Source organism: Erythrolamprus reginae, chromosome 4, assembly GCF_031021105.1.
Source record: "Erythrolamprus reginae isolate rEryReg1 chromosome 4, rEryReg1.hap1, whole genome shotgun sequence".
Taxonomy (NCBI): Eukaryota; Metazoa; Chordata; class Lepidosauria; order Squamata; family Dipsadidae; genus Erythrolamprus; species Erythrolamprus reginae.
This window is the reverse complement of record NC_091953.1, coordinates 58,614,019-58,632,331: the sequence shown is the minus strand read 5'-3', so window position 1 is coordinate 58,632,331 and position 18,313 is coordinate 58,614,019. Positions and strand designations below refer to the sequence as shown.

General features: G+C 38.8%; 3 protein-coding genes across 3 annotated transcripts in view; 2 read left to right on the top strand and 1 right to left on the bottom strand.

Annotated features, from left to right (window-relative positions):
* The window catches only part of URB1 (URB1 ribosome biogenesis homolog), a 91,291-nt gene extending 85,650 nt beyond the window's left edge, over window positions 1–5,641 (top strand). The window contains exons 38-39 of the mRNA XM_070750369.1: window positions 41–613; window positions 5,248–5,641. Coding sequence (XP_070606470.1) covers window positions 41–613; window positions 5,248–5,459 — 785 coding nt within the window. The 3' untranslated portion in view covers window positions 5,460–5,641. The remainder of the gene's footprint in view (window positions 1–40; window positions 614–5,247) is intronic.
* A 2,283-nt stretch (window positions 5,642–7,924) lies between these two features.
* MRAP (melanocortin 2 receptor accessory protein) lies at window positions 7,925–11,870 on the bottom strand. Its single transcript, XM_070750325.1, has 3 exons — window positions 11,681–11,870; window positions 10,360–10,453; window positions 7,925–9,457 (listed from the first exon to the last, which is right to left on the bottom strand). Exons 1-3 carry the CDS (start codon window positions 11,775–11,777, stop codon window positions 9,292–9,294), a joined length of 357 nt encoding a protein of 118 aa, XP_070606426.1. The 5' UTR covers window positions 11,778–11,870; the 3' UTR covers window positions 7,925–9,291.
* Window positions 11,871–12,690: 820 nt separating this feature from the next.
* Window positions 12,691–17,611, top strand: MIS18A (MIS18 kinetochore protein A). Its single transcript, XM_070750324.1, has 5 exons — window positions 12,691–13,301; window positions 14,871–14,937; window positions 15,353–15,475; window positions 16,386–16,479; window positions 16,889–17,611. The coding sequence occupies exons 1-5, from the start codon at window positions 13,106–13,108 to the stop codon at window positions 16,967–16,969; spliced, it is 561 nt and encodes a 186-aa protein (XP_070606425.1). The 5' UTR covers window positions 12,691–13,105; the 3' UTR covers window positions 16,970–17,611.
* Window positions 17,612–18,313: the final 702 nt, after the last annotated feature.

Genomic DNA, 18,313 nt, shown 5'->3' with positions numbered 1-18,313 from the left:
TTCATTGTTTACAAAAGGGTTTTGCTTTCATCCATTTCAGGAAATACAGACAGGAACAAACCAAGGTTACATTCTCAAACATCAATCCGACTAGCTCAGAGAAGGAGTAAAATTGAAATAGAGGCAGCTGCAATCTCTGAATGGAAAGAAGTTTATTTAAATGACTGTAGAACTCTTCTGAGATCCGTTTTTATCCACTGGGAATCTGTTTTACTGGAAACATCAGTCAAATCTCCAACAGAACAGAAAGGATGTAATAATCCAGATCTTACCCACAAGATTGTTTATTTAATATTTAAATGGCTTGTGACATCCTTCCCTGATAGCAACTTGGACATTCAGAATGCACTCTTGACTTTCTGGTGGTTTAAAAAATGTGGTTTTGGAAACAACACTGTATTGGATTATATTCTTAAAGATGGAACCCTGAAAATGGCTATATTTAAGCTTTATATTAGCATCTGTAATGCTTCTGAAGTTGTGAAATTGAGTGAACTCGCTGTGATTAATGAAATCATGATCCATCTACTAGAATCTCAGGGCCTGACAGAAAATCATTTTCATGGGGCTGTGAAAAAATTCTGCCTTACTCAAGTGACAGAAGTGAACAAAGGTAACTTTTTTTTTACACAAATAATTGTGTCCTTTCACTATATGGTGCTTTTAACATATGCTAAACTTTATGTCTATTTGCTTGTAGGTTCAGTTAGAAGTTGTCAAATTGAAAAAGGCTGCTTCGTGGAACATGGAATTTGCTATATATCATAATGGATTAACATTATAAATTAAATTAACTTAAATAAATTTTAAATAAATAAAATAAACAAATAAATAAATGAATTATATAAATTAAATTAATTAATTAAAATAAAATAAAATAAATTAACATTTCCAGAAGATGGGTTATGTCAAGGGCAAATAATAGTTCAGAACATTGGGTTTTAATATATAATTGTCTGTAAAAAAAAGGCAACTGGACTTTGTTTTTCCTTGAAGACACTTCAGAGTTGAAGAAGCTTCTTGGATTAGAAGCAAAACGTCTTCAGGAAAAACCAAATGAAATCCAGTTGTCCTTTGAAAAAGCACCTTTGGGACAACCACAACCTGGATGACTAAGAATCTCCATAGATTTATTTAATAACCTTAAAAATGGTACAGCAATGTTTAATGGTATGAAGCTTCAAGTATTATAGTTTTCTGCTATTTTTAAGTCAAAACAATACAATATTTCTGGTAGCTATTCAAATATTAATTTGGGGGTGGGGGGCAATGTTATAATTGGAGTGGGTGAGTTCTACTTTAAGATGAAATGTTCATGGCCGATCTTTTACAGACTGAATTAAATCTATAAATCAGATTCTCACATACTAAAAACTAGAAATACCTAAACTAGGCATGTCCAACCAGCCAGATACAGACCACATGTAGCTCTGAACAGCTACCGTGTTTCCCCGAAAGTAAGACAGTGTCTTACTTTCTTTTTACCCCCAAAAGCCCCACTACGTCTTACTTTCAGGGTATGTCTTACATTGGAAAAAAATTGAAACGGTCGCATTCCCGAAGGCATCTCCCCAGAGTCCAGAAGGGCAGCCGCGGGACAGGAGCCTCGTGAGCCCTTTTCCAAGTTCAACCTCAGGGCTCCAAGCGGCGTGCACGCGTGGAGCCACAGACGCATGTCGGGGAAGCGTGTGTCTGGAGGGGAGGAGCCGCTCTGCGCAGTTGGGCAGCCCCACCTGCCTGCCGGAAAGGAGGCGGGCGAAGGAGGGCGCAGCTCCGTCCGCTCGCCTCGGAGCTGGTCGGCCTCGCTGGCTGCTTGCAGCCGAGCCTCGGCAGGACTCAGTTGCTGGGACGAGCGCCTTCGCTGCAAGCCGCCTTCGCTCGGCTCACTTCGGACCAGCTCCGTCCTTCGCTTTGCCAAGCCAGGGAAGAGGCGGTGGTGCCGCGGCGAGGCGAAGGCGAGGGGCGCGCGGGGAGCTTGGAAGCGACGTCATCGGGCTCCCCCCCGGCAATACCCCCGTCTTTCCCCGAAAGTAAGACATATGTCTTACTTTCGGGGTACGGCTTATATTAGCCGACCCCCCTGAAACCCCCGATACGTCTTACAATCGGGGGTGTCTTACTATCGGGGAAACAGGGTAGTAATGCACTTCCACAAGACCATAAGGTTTTAGTGTTATTGTGAAATGTATACATATTGACTATATTACGGTATACGTTTTATGTGTGGCCCAAGAAAATTCCTGTTCATTCAGTGCAGCCCAGGCAAGCCAAAATGTTGAATATGCAGTATCTAAACCAGACCTGGGCAAGATGCGGCCCAAGAGCCGGATGCGGCCCGCCTGCTGTCTGTGACCGGCCCGCAGAGGTCGCTTCAAATCTTCTAGATAAGAACCGGGTATTCAAGATATAATATATAATATATAATTATATATACCGTGTTTCCCCGATAGTAAGACCATGTCTTACTTTCTTTTTACCCCCAAAAGCCCCACTATGTCTTACTTTCGGGGTATGTCTTACATTACCATCCCCGGAAGCGAGCCAGTTTATGCCCTGGAAACCAGCTACTCTTCCAGCCAAGGCACCTTTTGAGCGGCGTTACAAAAAAAAAAACACACATCTTACGTCTCCCCTTCCCCCAACCCCGGCCTCTTTCACACAACCCGACCTCTTTCTTTCTCCTTCTCCGGCAGATCGAGCGCGCGAAGAGGCACCTCTCACCTTCCGCCGCTGCTGGCCGCCCGCCCTCTTTCGCCCAGCGCCGCTTGAAAGGACACCCCCCCTTGGCTTCTGCGATATGCCGGAGAGCCAGAGAAGGGGGCGTCCGGACCCCCCCACCCCCAGCAGAAGCCAAGGGAGGGGGGTCCTTTCAAGCGTCGCTGGGCGAAAGAGGGCGGGCGGCCAGCAGCAGAAGGCAAGAGGTGCCCCCTTCTCCGGCTCTCTGGCATATCGAAGAGGCACCTCTCACCTTCCGCCGCTGCTGGCCGCCCTCTTTCGCCCAGCGTCGCTTCGGAAGCCGCCGAACGCCGTCAGGGAGGTGCTTGGCGAGCGGAGAGGCGGTCACCAAGCACCCCCCTGATGGCATTCGGCGGCTTCTGAAGCGACGCTGGGCGAAAGAGGGCGGCCAGCAGCGGCGGAAGGTGAGAGGTGCCTCTTCGCGCGCTCGATCTGCCGGAGAGCCGGAGAAGGAGGCACCTCTCGCCTTCTGCTGCTGGCAGCCCGCCCTTTCGCCCAACGCCGCTTGAAAGGAACCCCCCCCCCTTGGCTTCTGAGATATGCAGGAGAGCCGGAGAAGGGGGCGTCCGGACCTCCCCACCCTCAGCAGAAGCCAAGGGGGGGGTCCTTTCAAGCGGCGCTGGGCGAAAGAGGGTGGGCGGCCAGCAGCAGAAGGCGAGAGGTGCCCCCTTCTCCGGCTCTCCGGCATATCGAAGAGGCACCTCTCACCTTCCGCCGCTGCTGGCCGCCCTCTTTCGCCCAGCGTCGCTTCGGAAGCCGCCGAACGCCGTCAGGGGGGTGCTTGGCGAGCGGCACTTGGCGAACGGAGAGGCGGTCGCCAAGCGCCCCCCTGACGGCGTTTGGTGGCTTCCGAAGCGACGCTAGGCGAAAGAGGGCGGCCAGCAGCGGCGGAAGGTGAGAGGTGCCTCTTCGCACGCTCGATCTGCCGGAGAGCCGGAGAAGGAGGCACCTCTCGCCTTCTGCTGCTGGCTGCCCGTCCTCTTTCGCCCAACGCCGCTTGAAAGGAACCCCCCCTTGGCTTCTGCTGGGGGTGGGGGGGTCCGGACGCCCCCTTCTCCGGCTCTCCGGCATATCGTACCGTGTTTCCCCGAAAGTAAGACATATGTCTTACTTTCGGGGTATGGCTTATTTTAGCCGACCCCCCTGAAACCCCCCATATGTCTTACAATCGGGGGGGTCTTACTATCGGGGAAACACGGTATAATATATATAATTTATAATTATAATATAATTAACTCAGTGCTACCCAATAATATACAGTATTGGGTAGTACTGAGTTTATTATATTAGTCTGGCCCTCTAAAACCATCCCAATTTCTCATGTGGCCTTATGGCAAAATCAATTGCCCACCCTTGATCTAAATCATTCTCAATGGAAGTCATTCTCAGTACAAAATATAACCAAAAAAGTCTGTTTTAATCAAGGTAGAAGTATGCTGGGAGAAGCACATGATAAGCCAAGACATCAGTAGCTGAAGGAAGGAAAGCGGATGGGGACAGTTCTTGGGTGCCATGGTGGCACATGTTATACTGGGATATCAAGAGAAGCTGAGAAGGGAAGGCACTGAGAGAATTGAAGGGTAGACCAGAGGCAGGGATGGGCTGTGGGCCGGAACAGTGGGAACGCTGTTCTGGTGGTGGCAATGGAGCGTGTAGCTTTGCTCCATTGCTGCCAGACATGCATGCGGCGTGCATGCGCAACTGGCATGATTCCAGTAAAAAATTACCAGGTTTTTTTGCTGCTGGAAGGACGTCCACGTGCGAGATTTCGGCTGCTGCAGATGTGCAGCAGCCGACTCTCACTATGGCTCTTAGAATGGCAGCTGGGGCCAGCGCCAAAAGCAGCCTGCCTGAGCTCTGGCCGTGTGGCCTGTTCTCTGCTCTCCTGCACCGCAGAAGAGAGATGCCTGCGGTGCAGGAGAGCACAGAGGCCGCGCGGCTGGAGTTCGGGACCACCTGGCCTGCTGCCCATGCCCTGCCCCATCTTATTGGTGCCCCTGCAGGAGGTCACATGGTGGAGCAAGGTAAGGGCTGGCAGAGTGTGTAGTGGGCAGGCAGCTCATGGTGGAGTTGCCGCGAGTGGCGTGGTGTGGCGAGTGGGGGGAGCAGGGGGGAACGGCAGCAGTCATTTACCTTATTTTGGCCTATTTCTGGGTCTTTTTGCTTCTGCACATGGCACAGAAGCTAAAAAACCAGGAAGTTTCGCATGTGCACGTCCTTGCAGACATGTGCACGTTTCCGGCCCATTCCGGTAGCGCCGGGAATGGTGGCCCACCCCTGACCAGAGGGATATGCTATGTTGGGATTTGCTAAGAGGTGAAGGGACAGAGGACAGCATATATAACTCACTCATCTAAATTTTGCTTTGTATAAAACTAAATTGTTATGGGTTTTGGCCTGCTATACCATGACAGAATTTCAGCCACAGGGTAGGTTCTTTCAAGTTTGGAAAAAAATTGTTTTCCCATATTATGCATACCCCTTTTCTAATTATCATTTTCTTTTTCCTAGCTGCAAGCATTTTCCTTACTTCAATTTACATTGGAGACATCTGGCTAGGAGCAAGGCAACCAGACATGTTTATGACACACATTAAACTAATATGTGGAGCCACTGATAGTGAACGACATGACAAAAAAAGGTTGGAATTTGAAGATTCAGTGGTTTCTCTCTGCAAAGACATATACTCATTTTTAAGTCTTCATTGTCATATTCAATCTTAAACATTTATCAACTTTCCTATCTTGAACTTTACAAATAAAATAAAAAGAACCATTGTGTACACCATTGTGTACAATTCTACAGGAATTGTTTCAAAAACAATGTCTATTTTCCTATTAACATTAGTACAACTGTATAATAGGCATGATTTCAAATAAACTTAATTTTTTCAGAATTTTGCAAACTGCTTTTAGATGCTATTTTTGTATATTGTGTTTTAACTGCTGGAAAAAGTAATGAACAAAACATTGATTTTAAGTTGTTAATTTTGCAGTAAACATTGAGTAATGTTTACTGTTGTGTGAAATAAAGATATCCATTAGAGTTGTGTATATTACTTTGAAAATGGTTTTAGAAGTACTGTAGTGCAGAAAACGGAAAACAGACCCATTTTAAAGCAACTGCATTTCTTTTCAGGCTTCTGTTTTAATACATCACATTAAAGGTGAAGTTGTTTTAATGGAGTGATCTTTTCAAAAACAGTATCTTTGTATTAAGTTCATTACATAGAAGCCTCAAAAAATATGATAAAGAATATTTTTCTGAATTATTTTTGAAGCATACACATGCCTAGTATATATATCTCCACGCTCCAAAGGAGTTTTTTCTTCTCTGAAGCTTCTGAAATGTTCGTAAGAACAGTAACCACTGTTTGAAATAGTTTTCTTTAATCATATCATTTAATTAATCATATCACTACATAATGATTTCATGTGTAAATACTGTAACTACTGTTGAGCAATGTACCCTCTAATTTTTTTTCGGTGTGGGCGGAAAAGTATAGTGTCTGAGCGACAGTCCCTTTGGGACTGGGCAGAATAAATAAATAAATAAATAAGAAAAAAAACCCTTTTATTAAAAGAAATTAATAATTTTAAAAAACCAAAATCCATTACTATTAAAACTAAATCAACCAGCAAAACCAAAAACATAACTATTAATAAAAACAGGTGAGGGCTGGGGTTTTTTTCTCTGTTATTATTTAAGTGCTTTTACCATATGCTTTAAATCAAGTCACTTCTCTCTCTGTTTCTCTCTCCTGTCATTCTCTGCCTCAATCATTTTCTCATTTCTCTTTTCTCCCCTTTTTTCTATCATTTCTCTCTATCTCTTCCTTCCACTCTTCTCTCTCTCTCTTGCTTTCTCTGTCTCTCTCTCTCACTCTCTTCCTTCCTCTCTCATCTCTCTCTTTCTTTCTCTTTCTCTTTCCCCCTCTTGGTCTCTTTCTTTTTCTCACTTTCTCCCTCTCTTGCTTTCTCTCTCTCTCTCACTCTTTCTTGTTTTCTTTCTCACACTCTTTCTCTCTCTTGTTCTCTCTCTTGCTATCTTTCTCTCCCCCCTTTCTCTCTGTCTCTTTCTCACTTTCTATCTTGCTGTCTGTTGCTTTCACTCACTCTCGTTCTCTCTCCGTTCTTCTCAGCGGAGGCTGGTGATATTCAATGTCGGGGGGCGCGTGCGGTTGCGCGCGCTCCCTATCTCCATACCAGGCCACTCGGAACATTCAAAATAAGAAAAGCCTTCGCTGGCGAAAGTTTTTCTTATTTTGAATGTTCCGAGTGGCCTGGTATGGAGATAGGGAGCGTGCGCAACCTGCCCCGCCTCTCCTGCAACCCCCTTGCTGAGAGCCCGGGATGAAAGTGCTCTCAGCAAAGGGACTGAGACGGGCAGGGCATGCGTTCCGGGTGCGGAGGAGCCGCGCCCAAAGGTAGGAGGCGGCGGAGCAGAGGGGGCGGATCGGGCGGGGGGCAGTGACGAAAGGCCGAGGGGGCCGGAGGCAACATGGGGAGGCAGGGGCGACTGCGGCTCCCTTCCCTTCTGCTGCCGGCGCCTCCCCGCCCCCCGCGGGACTGCGCGCCCATGGAAAATGGGGACTGCGCGCCCATGGAAAAGGGCATGCGGGGTGGTATTTTGGGGTGCGCGCGCGCTCACGTGCGCAGCCTACAGGGAACGGTGCTGTTGAGTATTTATTTCTTGTTGGAATACTATCCTGTTTTAGAAAGCTTGTAACTGGGTCCATATTGTGAGATTAAAAACCTCAAAATAATACTTATGGAGAAATTATTTCAGCAAAATTTGATTTCTCAATTATAAGAAGCCATTCCTTTAATTCAAAGCTACATAATATACAGGCTTCATACAATCCCATATCTGGATCCAGAAATTGGCTGAGAGAAAAAGTAGTGTCAGGGTTATACTTTGTTTTGTTTCTTTTGTCATGTTCCAGGCTAGTCTATCATATTCATTTACAAGAAATTGTCTGCCACATTATTTTGCAAAAGTACTTAGCTGTTTCTTGTAAGGGTGCAAAGAAATCTGACTTTGTTATCTGTTATGAATTAATGCTATATTTATTATATTCATTAACATATAATATTCATATTTTTGAGGAAAAAAACTAATAGAAGAAAAAAGAGGGCCAAAAACACACACCATGAAGTGAATAATAGGAATTTATAAGCAAATCAAATTGGCTAAAATGAAATTTATTAAGATAAATATTTTCAACATTAGGTCTATATAATTGTGGGTTTCAGTACGTGGTTTAAAATATTGCAAGTTATATTTAAAATCCAAATAATATATGAACAGCAGTAAAATCAATATATTATAAATCATAAAGTAATATACCGGTAACTACAATAATTTCTGTCCAAACAACTGAAAATTAGAATATCACTTGAAATTATAGATATGGTACAAACTCATATACTGTATGTTATTATAATCCTTAAATACCGGTAGTTCCCAAGTTGAATCTGCGTCAGATCTACTTTTGAAATATAAAAGTTATTTTGGAAATAGAAGTTTACTCCTACGGGTTAATTAGCCATTCTTCTGAGAAAGAATTCTGTGTACTTTCCCATCAGAAGTGCAAAGAGTCCTTGCAGCAATTAACACGTATAAAGCTGCTCCAGTGTACTTTGTGGGGATATAAACTTTGATAGTATTAAATTGGTTAGAAAGGAAACTAAGCTTTTATAAATTGTTTCAATCCATTAGAGATTGGTTTTCAACATGGTTGAGCTGTGCAACATCGCTACCAAATACGGAAAAATAATCTGACCTGATTATTACATTTTCAGTAATTCTTAGAAAATGAACTATATCTGTCATTATAAAACTTTGCCCAACATTACACAGCACTATTGTATACTTTACATTACAGAAAAGAAAAAAAATATTTTTGCCTTATATAGTAATGCTGTTTCCAATACACGATACATTTTATTCAGATAAAAGGATATGCAACTTTAATATTTCATATATATTACACACACACACATATAGAAATGTTTGTATTTTACAAAGTGAATAATTTATAATATAGAGTCAATGTATTTTGTTCTACTGAATCTCAGGCATAACTACCTTTTAATTAGACTTAAGTAATGTTCAACCACAATTTATTTGTAATTAGGTCAAAAGTCAATCTGCAGATTCAGCCAGATTTTTTTTTATAACAATCATTATGTATTGTGTAAAAATACAAGAAATGTAATATTTCTTGTACTAATTCAATAGAGATCTGGTTCTGGTTTTGTTCAATTTCCTGAATGATTTGAAGCATGACTTTCAGCTTCTGATCTATCTATCTATATATATATATAATGTCTCATCTATATATAACTGATTTGATATTTTTTTAAAAAATGAATTGTGGATTTCATATTTTCTGGTAAATCTATCTTTTTGTATTAGATACTACAATGATTGTTATATAATGAAAAAGCCAAAGTATTTTTAAAAAAAGAATTACATATTTTTACATGTGTATTTCTTCTAGCACACTATACTATTTTTAAATATGTAGTGGGCTTCATATATGAGAAGATTTTACACTGAATTGTCTATATGGTGACATGGTAATCTATTACTTGAACAGAGCCCTTCAATTTCTTCTCCTTGGTTATCTACAGATGTTCGTACAATGTCATTATTAACAAGATTTTGATGAATAGTTTCTGAATAATTCCATGGAAACTTCTTTGATCTTCCAGTCCTGGGAACAAAATTGCTAAATTAAGTTTGATTATCTTTTAAGTGTTATCAGGTAATATGAGAGATCAGGAATAACTGATAAGCAAATGTTTATATAATAAATTTATTAGCTCAAATCGTACTGACCCTTATAACAGTGAGGATTTCAACTAGCATGTTTTCAATGTTAAATCAGTTTTTAATAACAATATCTTTCTCTATAATGTTTATTTGGTCAATGCCCAGAAATGCAATATTTATCTGTAGGGAACTATTGCTCACTTTCTGAGAAGTTGTCAATATGATATTGGTTATGAAATTGGCTATCAGATCAATGTATGTATACATTCCAAGTAAATATGTAGAAGTTCTTCCCACAAAATATTGATATAATTTTTAAAATAAAAAACATTAGATTTGGCAGATCAGATCCAAATGTATTTATTAAATGTTTAATTAAAGTAAATTGAAATGAATAAATATGGATCTAACCTGCCAATTTTATAGGAGGTAGAGGTGAGAAAGTTTACAGAAATCTGATACATTTGCAAAATTCAGTAGATATCCTTCAATATCTTTTCATGAGATTCAACAAATTTATTTGGTTATTGGCCACATTTTCAATACTAAAAGCAACATGTGATAAATACATAAATTGCTTGGATTTACTTATTTGTATTTTTAAATACTCTAACCATCACAAGGACTTTACCATCTTTAAGGCATTAAAAAGTATTTTCAGAAAAACTGAACTGCAAATAATTAAGAACTCTCCTGACTGATTAGTTTATTATGTACTTTAAATTCAGTGGTTTACTGAATCATATGTAAGAGTTAAAGTCGCAGTCTTTTCAGTGTATACCAATTTTTCTACAGCTGTACAGACTACAAAATCATATGTAGAATAAAATATATTTCACTCACTTCATGGATGTTGTACCAGACATATAGAACAAAATAAAGAAGAGAAATGCCACAAAAGAAACAAGTCCAATCCAAAACCCTATGACAATTGAATCTGTTGAGAAATAAATGAGAAATCTTCAAATATGAAAATCAGCATATTTATGTACAAGTAATTTGTATATCCTTTATTCTGCTTAATTATTATTATTATTATTATTATTGTTATTATTATTATTATTATTTATTAGATTTGTATGCCACCCCTCTCCGAAGACTCGGGGCGGCTCACAACAGCAATAAAAACAATATAACAGTGGAACAAATCTAATATTAAAAACATTAAATATTAATTATTCAAGAAGAGATTGTTTTTAATGCAATATTTAAAATCTATGCAACATTTCCACTATAAATGGAAACTAGCATTCTCAGTCTGGCTGAAACTTACTGAAATTAATGACTATTACAGAAAGTTAAATATTGAAATACCACATTATAATGCCTTGGTAAGATCACACTTGAAATACTGAATACAGTTTTGCTTGCCACAATGTAAGAAAGCTGTTGAATGCTAGAAAGTGCAGAGAAGAGCAACAAGGATGATTAGGGTACTGAAGGTTAAAACATAAAGAATGGTTGCTGGAACTGGATGTGTCTTATGAAAAGAAGGACTAGGGGTAACATGATAGCAGTGTTCCAATATCTCAAAGTTCCACAAAGAAGAGGGAGTGAAGCTATTCTCCAAAGCACCTGAGGGCAAGACAAGAAGCAATGGATAGAGACTAATCAAGGAGAGAAGCAAACTAGAACTAAGGAGAAATTTCCTGATAGACCAATTAACTACTTGCCTCCCAAAGTTGTGAATGCTCCAACTCTGGATGTTTTTAAGAAGAGACTGGACCACCATTTGTCTGAAATGGTATAGGTTTCCTGCCTGAGCAAGCTGTTGGACTAAGAGACCTCCAAGGTCCCTTCCAACTCCATTATTCCGTTCTATGATTCCATTATTTCAATAGTCCATTTTAAACCTAAGTTGCAGGTGCCTGCCTAGTTACTTTCAAGAGATGTTTTTCTAGATTAATCCATTAAAATGTAATATATTTTATTTAAAAAGAATAAAACATGTTTAGGATCTATTTCCTTGTATTCTAGATGTAACACTGGCCATCAAAAATGTACCTCCACGAAGACAAGGAAGATTAAGATTATGTCCATCCATAAAATTTAGGGTTCCCCTGGTTCTTCCCTGTCTTTATATCTGAAAGACTTACCCTTTCAGTTAAGGGGGAATAAAATATTTATTTCTGCCTAGTGGAGAGAACAGTAGTACAATACTTACATCTGTTGACTTTCAGCTTACTTGCATCAACTGGACGTAGATCCAAGTAATCCATATAATATTCATAGGGCTCAATATAATTTGTTGAATTGGTCATTTTAGTAGTACAGTATAACCAAAGTAGCTTTGGACTCTTAATAGATCCAGCACAAAACTAGAGTGTTCCCATAAAGCCAAGCTGTAATTCTACAAATAAATGCTCATTTGACATCCTTAAATAGGGTTGAGATAGCAGAACTATTCAGCCTGACCTTCATTTCTGCTATTAACAGCTGCCAAATGTTAAAATGACATTGAATGTCTCTTGCTTGAAGTACAAGCCATGGCCCACTGTGTTGTTTATACTATAATCTAAGGCCAACAGTAAACAAATATTTTGCATCCACAGGTAAACAACTGTTAAAATAAGAATTTATTAGAAAAACAATTTAAATTTACTGTTAAATTTACGCTCTCCCCCTTTTTTCTTTTCTCCCTCTTTTATTTTTTTCTCTCAACTCTTATCTTTAATTCTTTCCTTCTTTTACCTGTTCTTTTTTTACCTAGTTTGCTTGATTTTGACTGCTTTGCTTGTTTGTTTTTTATATGTAAATAACCAATAAATGTTTTTTTTAAAAAACTGTTGAAATTCATTTTAGAATATCAGATGCTGCTTGTCAAAGTGCATACCTCCCAATAAGTTTCTTGACAGAAATTTGACAAGGATTACGTAATAGATTGTTTAAAACTTCGTTTTGGGGTAGGAGTGGATTGATTTGGCTACCTGCATGCGGAAAAGTATAAACTATTAGAATGGGCAGCATTTGCTGGCCCAGTAGGGTCCCCAGCTACCTGAAACACGTTTAGGCTTTACCACAAGTTTATTTTGCTTTCTATACATTATACATTTACGCAGTCTTTTTTTTTTAAGTTGCAGGGTTATATTATAAAATAGTGCAGTCTAAATCAGAGGTCTCCAACCTTGGCAACTTTAAAGCCTGGCGGACTTCAACTCCCAGAATTCCAATTCCACAGAATTCCGGGAGTTGAAGTCCGCCAGGCTGAAAGTTGTCAAGGTTGGAGACCTCTGGTCTGAATGCTAGCCACGGTTCAGAACTAAATTAAACCCGGCGACTCCACTTCTCGCTCTTCAGACGAAAACACGCTCTCAAGTCTAAACAATCTCGGCTTTAAACCCGTCACATTCAAAGCGCTTCCACGGCGACTTTTATCGACGGAAGAAGCCTTTCTATCTTGAATCTAGTGCGCACGCGCACAAATCCTCTCACCTCCTCCTCTTCCTCCCCTTATTTGCCCTGTGACAGCGTCTCCCTTCTCTCCTCGGGGAAAGAAAACGTAACAACCCTGCTGACGTCCTAGAGAGGGGCCGCCCGTTATTTCCGGCACGGAAGGAGGAGGAGTTCTGCACGAGTGGCTGGGAGAAAAATGGCGACATTCCTGTGTGAAGAAAACTTGTTGTCGGCGGTAACATTCTCTGACAATCTAGGGTCCACTAACGGGGAAGAGCTGAATGCAGAGGACCCGCCTATGGTGTTTCTGTGCGCCGGATGTAAACGGCCTGTAGGAGACACGCTCAACTGGAAGACTAACGACGAGGAGAACAATTGCATCCTGCTCAAAAGTTAGTGGGGGAGGGGAGACCGCGCGCGGTCACCTAGCAACGCTGCGCGTTCTCGGTGGAAATTCTTTTCCCCCCAAGTGCGCGAGCATCCGTTCCGTTCCAGAACGCACGCAACGGTCTTGCCAAACCGTCGAGGCGCCGGCGAAAGAATTTCTGCCTTTGGCTTGCTCCTTCTAGGGCTGCGGTTCTGTGTTAGCAAGTAACGTAGTGTGGGTCAGGGGCAGTAATGCTGGACTGTTGCCCTCATAGGGGGTGGGCGGACGGGGACACACGAGTCTGCGGAGAGGGGCGGCATACAAATCTAATAAATAAATAGTAAGTTTATGCACTATTTATTGAATACTTAATAATTCTATAATTCTCATATAGCAAATTTTGACAAAAAATTAAAAACGTTTGAACCCCCGTGATATCTAATTGCAAAATCTGTTTTAATAACTATCTTACATGGTCTAGTATTCCCAAATTACTAAATTGGAATAATTCCAGTCCATGCTTTACAGGGATTAAATATGTTGTGAGCCGCCCTGAATCTCATGAGAAGGGCAGTACAGAAATCGAATAAATACATAAATAATAGTTTTTTAATTGTCCTTCTCTAATACCTTAGTACGATCCTTAATTACTTTTAAAATTTTGCATTGGTATCCTTCAGTTTGAAAGCCCATAGTATCATGCGCTGGATTCCCCAGAGCATGAAGTCTGGATAGGTTAGTATGTTAGTACTTTTAAAATAGGAAATAATCGAATAGTATGTTTTTACCCATAAACGCTTTAATCATTATCTATAAGGGAACCTTTATAGCAGTTAAAGAAAATTGAGCTACTTGCTTAATCTGTTATCATACTGAACCTTGTGGGTTCAGTATAAAACCTTAAAATGTTACTGTGCTCCTCAACAAATAATGCTGTCTATCATTTGTGGCTTTTTGTGGCTATTCAAATAATGTGACTTAATCAACTGAAAACGAGTCTAAGCACCTATACTTATCCTGGTCAATAAGCCACTCCCACCCAGTCACATGACCTTTAAGTCACCCCCTGTCACATGATTGTCAAGCCACACCCACAAAATAAGTCACGCCCACAGTGTGGCAGTAAAAATTTTGACAGCCCATCACTGGTCAGGAGTTTCCAACCTTGGCGACTTTAAGCCTGGCGGACTTCAACTCCCAGAATTCTGAGAGTCCGTCAGGCTTAAAGTCAACAAGGTTGGAAACCCCTGGCCTAGGAAATCCTCAACTTACAACAGTTCGTTTAAGTGGGAAAAGTGACTTATGATCATTTTGCACACTTAACAATCTTGGTAAGCTTCTCCAGGATTGTGTGATCAAAATGCAGATGCTTGTTGACTGAATTCATGCCATAGGTTCGCCATCATAGTTCTAGGCTAAGAAAACTGGTTTATCTTGTTTAGGTTGCGTATGCTGTTAAACTGTATTATTCTGCGGTTTTTAAAAACTCACCTTTAGTTTTCTAAGTTACATATTCATTTGATACCAATATAGGAGAATGTAGCCTGTCTTTGTTTGTTTCTGCTTGCTTTGATGTGTATCTTTCACATTTCAGGTGTTACACTCAATGTCTCAGTAGACAAAGAGCAAAAACTCTCAAGCCAGGCAGATGAAACTGGCTGGTAAGTTATAATTGACCTGTAGCAGAATTTCATGTTGCTGTAGTTAATCAAAGCTTTTTTTGTTTGTAGTTTAATAGTAACCATATTTAGATGCTCTACTCTTTAATTTATCTGAACCCATTAATATTACAGTAATATTTGTGTTAGTCCATTCCAAATCACAACATACCGTAGTACATTGTTTTTCATTTTTGAACATTTTATCAGACCAAGTGTAAAATTAAAAGGCAGGAGGGAGAAAAATGGATGAAAAAACCCTGAATGTGAGGGTAAACTCTTTAGAGGTTATATCTGTTTCAGAAAATTGTAAATATCTGTTTCAGGAAATTAAGTAATTTTCAGTTTTTGTTTCATTTGCAGGAAATTCTAAATTACAACGTGTAATTAAAAATAAATTTGATGTTTTACTTTACAGCATTCTTGAAACCTTATTTTGCTCTGGTTGCAACATGAAGCTTGGAAACATTTATAGGTGTACCCCAAAACATCTTGACTATAAGCGAAATTTATTTTGCTTAAACATAGATTCCCTAGAAAGGTAAGCAAACCTTTCACATTTTCCTTATAATGTCTTGGTTACTTTGGTTACTTTGAAGATTTATCTTCTTCAACTACCATCTTTTTTTTCAAAGGCATATGTAATGTTTCCGATATTCTAATGGAATATTTTTTATTACTGGTATTTGTTGCTTTAAATTTATGGAGCATTGTTCTTTGTGCTATTGCTTTGTGGAAATGGCCCCTTTTTTTTCAAGTGTTGAGTTTCTATTCATTTCTCCTTCCCCTCTCAAATATTATATCCATCTCTATGAAAAAAAGTATGAAAAATATAAGTTCCAAAAATAGGTGTTATTATCACATATTTATATTAGTATTTCAACATTTTTGACGTGTATATTTACTATTTTGAATTCTGGTGCTTGCATAATTATTTTTCCTTTTTAAAGTTTTTGGTTCTAAACCTCATTGTGGGAATAAAATAGAGCCATCTGCAAATAAAAAAGGATGAGTTTATTAGCCTCTTTTTCAACTAATTAATGTCATTAAAACACAGATCACAGAATCTTATGCAATTTAATAAAATTGTACTACATTTAAATCAAAAATTGTTAATTGGAAAGATGCCATTACATTCTTTCAGATTTTTTTTTGCTTCTGTACATTAACATAACTCCTGCAAATTTCCATACTTGTTACAAGTAGTGAGAATGTTTCAAGGGTTGGTCTTCTGGGCATTATTTTAAAAATGACATTGAGTTGGTAGATCATTTACTTATTGTATTTTGAATTTGTAAGTAGATTCAATATTGTTAGTATTAATTATTACTACTACAGAAATATGAGAATTGTTCTCTTTCACCCTTTGATGGACTACTGCAATATGTATTAACTACAGTCTATTCCCATAAATAATTGTTATGTTGCTTATAACTGCATAAATGTCAAAGTTATACCCTAGGGTCATCAGAACAAAAAGCTAACATTGATGAGGAACCTCTCACACTTGAAAGTCGAGCAAGTTTAGAAGAAACATTAGGAAGGGTAAGATTATTATTTAATATTTATATTTTGCCTTCTATACTTATTTATTTAGCCGAATAATGATGAACTCTTAAATCTTTTATTTATACATAAGTAAAATCATTCTGTCAACAGCTAAGGAAAAAATAAAAGAAATACATTTCTTTGTTCTTTGCTGTGTGCTTCTGTATGAAAATATACGGTAATTGTTTTTCTGATTAAACATATTAGCACTACTTTTATGTGTTCATGCAACTGCTTATGCTCTTTGCATAATGCTTGTTTGAGACTATCATGCAATTCCAAATCGCTATTTATATCAGTTATAAGATATGAAAGGTGGTATCCACTATGAGTTCTCTGATTGTACTGATGAAGTAGGAGAAAAGTGGTATAATAAACTGAATTCTTTTCAAATTTTATTTAACAGGCAGAAGCAATACTGAAAGCATTAGAACAACGATTATCTGCAGTGGAATCATGTTTTGCAACTCTTCATAATATTGGCTAAATAATATTATTGCTGACATTAATATTTGTAATGTTAATAAAACTTTTTTATTTACTGTTGTAAAATTTTTAGATTACTGCAAGAGTCTAGTTGCAAATTATAAAAGTCTACCCAGTCTTCTGATTAAGAATATAGACACTTTAGAAACAAAAACAAAATCTCTGGAGTTGAAGAAATTTCTAGGAAATCTTGTAAATACATCCATGTGGGACCTTTAACAATAATTTTAATCCCAAATATTCTAAATAATTGCAATTCCAATAATCTTGTCTGTATTTTTGTCCTTCCTGTTTTGTGTACTATGTACAATTTCTTACTTTGGTTGGCATCTTAGATAGGAATGTAGTTAATCCATATTTTGTGGAAAACATTATTGCTTTGCATACATAATGGTTTTCAGGGCATTACAGTTGAATCTTTTTTTATTGTAGCAATTGTCTGCTAGTTTAAGATATTGATATAATATGTGTAATATACTGGCGGGGGCTATACATATATATATATATATCTTAATTTGTGTTGTTCCAGTGAATTTTTTTCTACTGTGCTTTGAAATATTCAAGAATAAATAACTGTTCTAGAACATTCAAATTAATATGGCAAGAAATTCTTAACCAAAATAAAGCATAGAAATAAATTGACTATACAGGTACTGTATTAGTTATTTTACAAAATAAAGTGGTAAAAGTTCTTTAATTTAAATATTTGTCACTGTATTTTAGAAAAAATGTTTTCTAATATCAGAAGCAGTGTTCCCTCTAATTTTTTTTTGGGGGGGGGGGCGGAAAAGTATAGTGTCTGAGCGGCAGTCCCTTCGGGACTGGGCGGCACAGAAATAATAAATAAATAAACAAACAAACAAATAAATAAAAAACTCACCCTGTTTTGCCTCAGAGAATTTCAAAATAAAATACAGTACTGTACTGTGTGTCTATAACAGTGAGCTCATAATAGGGCGACTCTATCAATATCAAAATGCCACTTAAATAGTTGAGCTAGTTTCAAACTAGATTTTGATTTTCTTTCTCTCTTCCTTACTCCCATTCTTTTTCTTTCTCTTTTCCTTCCTCTCTTTTTTCTATCTGTTTCTCTCTCTTCCTCTCTTCCTCTCTGTCTCCTTCCTTGTCACTCTTTCCCTCTCGGTTTCTGGGCAGGTTTGAAAAACTCTGAGTTGATGATGATTTTTAAGTGAGCGATTGCTCACTGCTCAGCTTAGAGGGAACTATGATCAGAAGTGCTGTTTAAAAATCAAAATACTTGAATACAGTGATATACATATTTCAGTACAAATAAAAATTTATAGTTGAACTGCAATTTAAAATTCAGGTCTTTTTAAGTCTTTGT

Excerpts from the sequence above, each read along its gene's own strand:
- MIS18A (XM_070750324.1), top strand. The coding sequence starts at position 13,106 with ATGGCGACATTCCTGTGTGAAGAAAACTTGTTGTCGGCGGTAACATTC. Across the intron at positions 15,476-16,385 it reads AACATAGATTCCCTAGAAAG|TTATACCCTAGGGTCATCAG; the intron begins GTAAGCAAACCT and ends TAAATGTCAAAG. Across the intron at positions 16,480-16,888 it reads TAGAAGAAACATTAGGAAGG|GCAGAAGCAATACTGAAAGC; the intron begins GTAAGATTATTA and ends TTTATTTAACAG.
- MRAP (XM_070750325.1), bottom strand. The coding sequence starts at position 11,777 with ATGACCAATTCAACAAATTATATTGAGCCCTATGAATATTATATGGAT. Across the intron at positions 10,454-11,680 it reads TAAGCTGAAAGTCAACAGAT|ATTCAATTGTCATAGGGTTT; the intron begins GTAAGTATTGTA and ends ATTTCTCAACAG. Across the intron at positions 9,458-10,359 it reads TCTGGTACAACATCCATGAA|GACTGGAAGATCAAAGAAGT; the intron begins GTGAGTGAAATA and ends TTTTGTTCCCAG.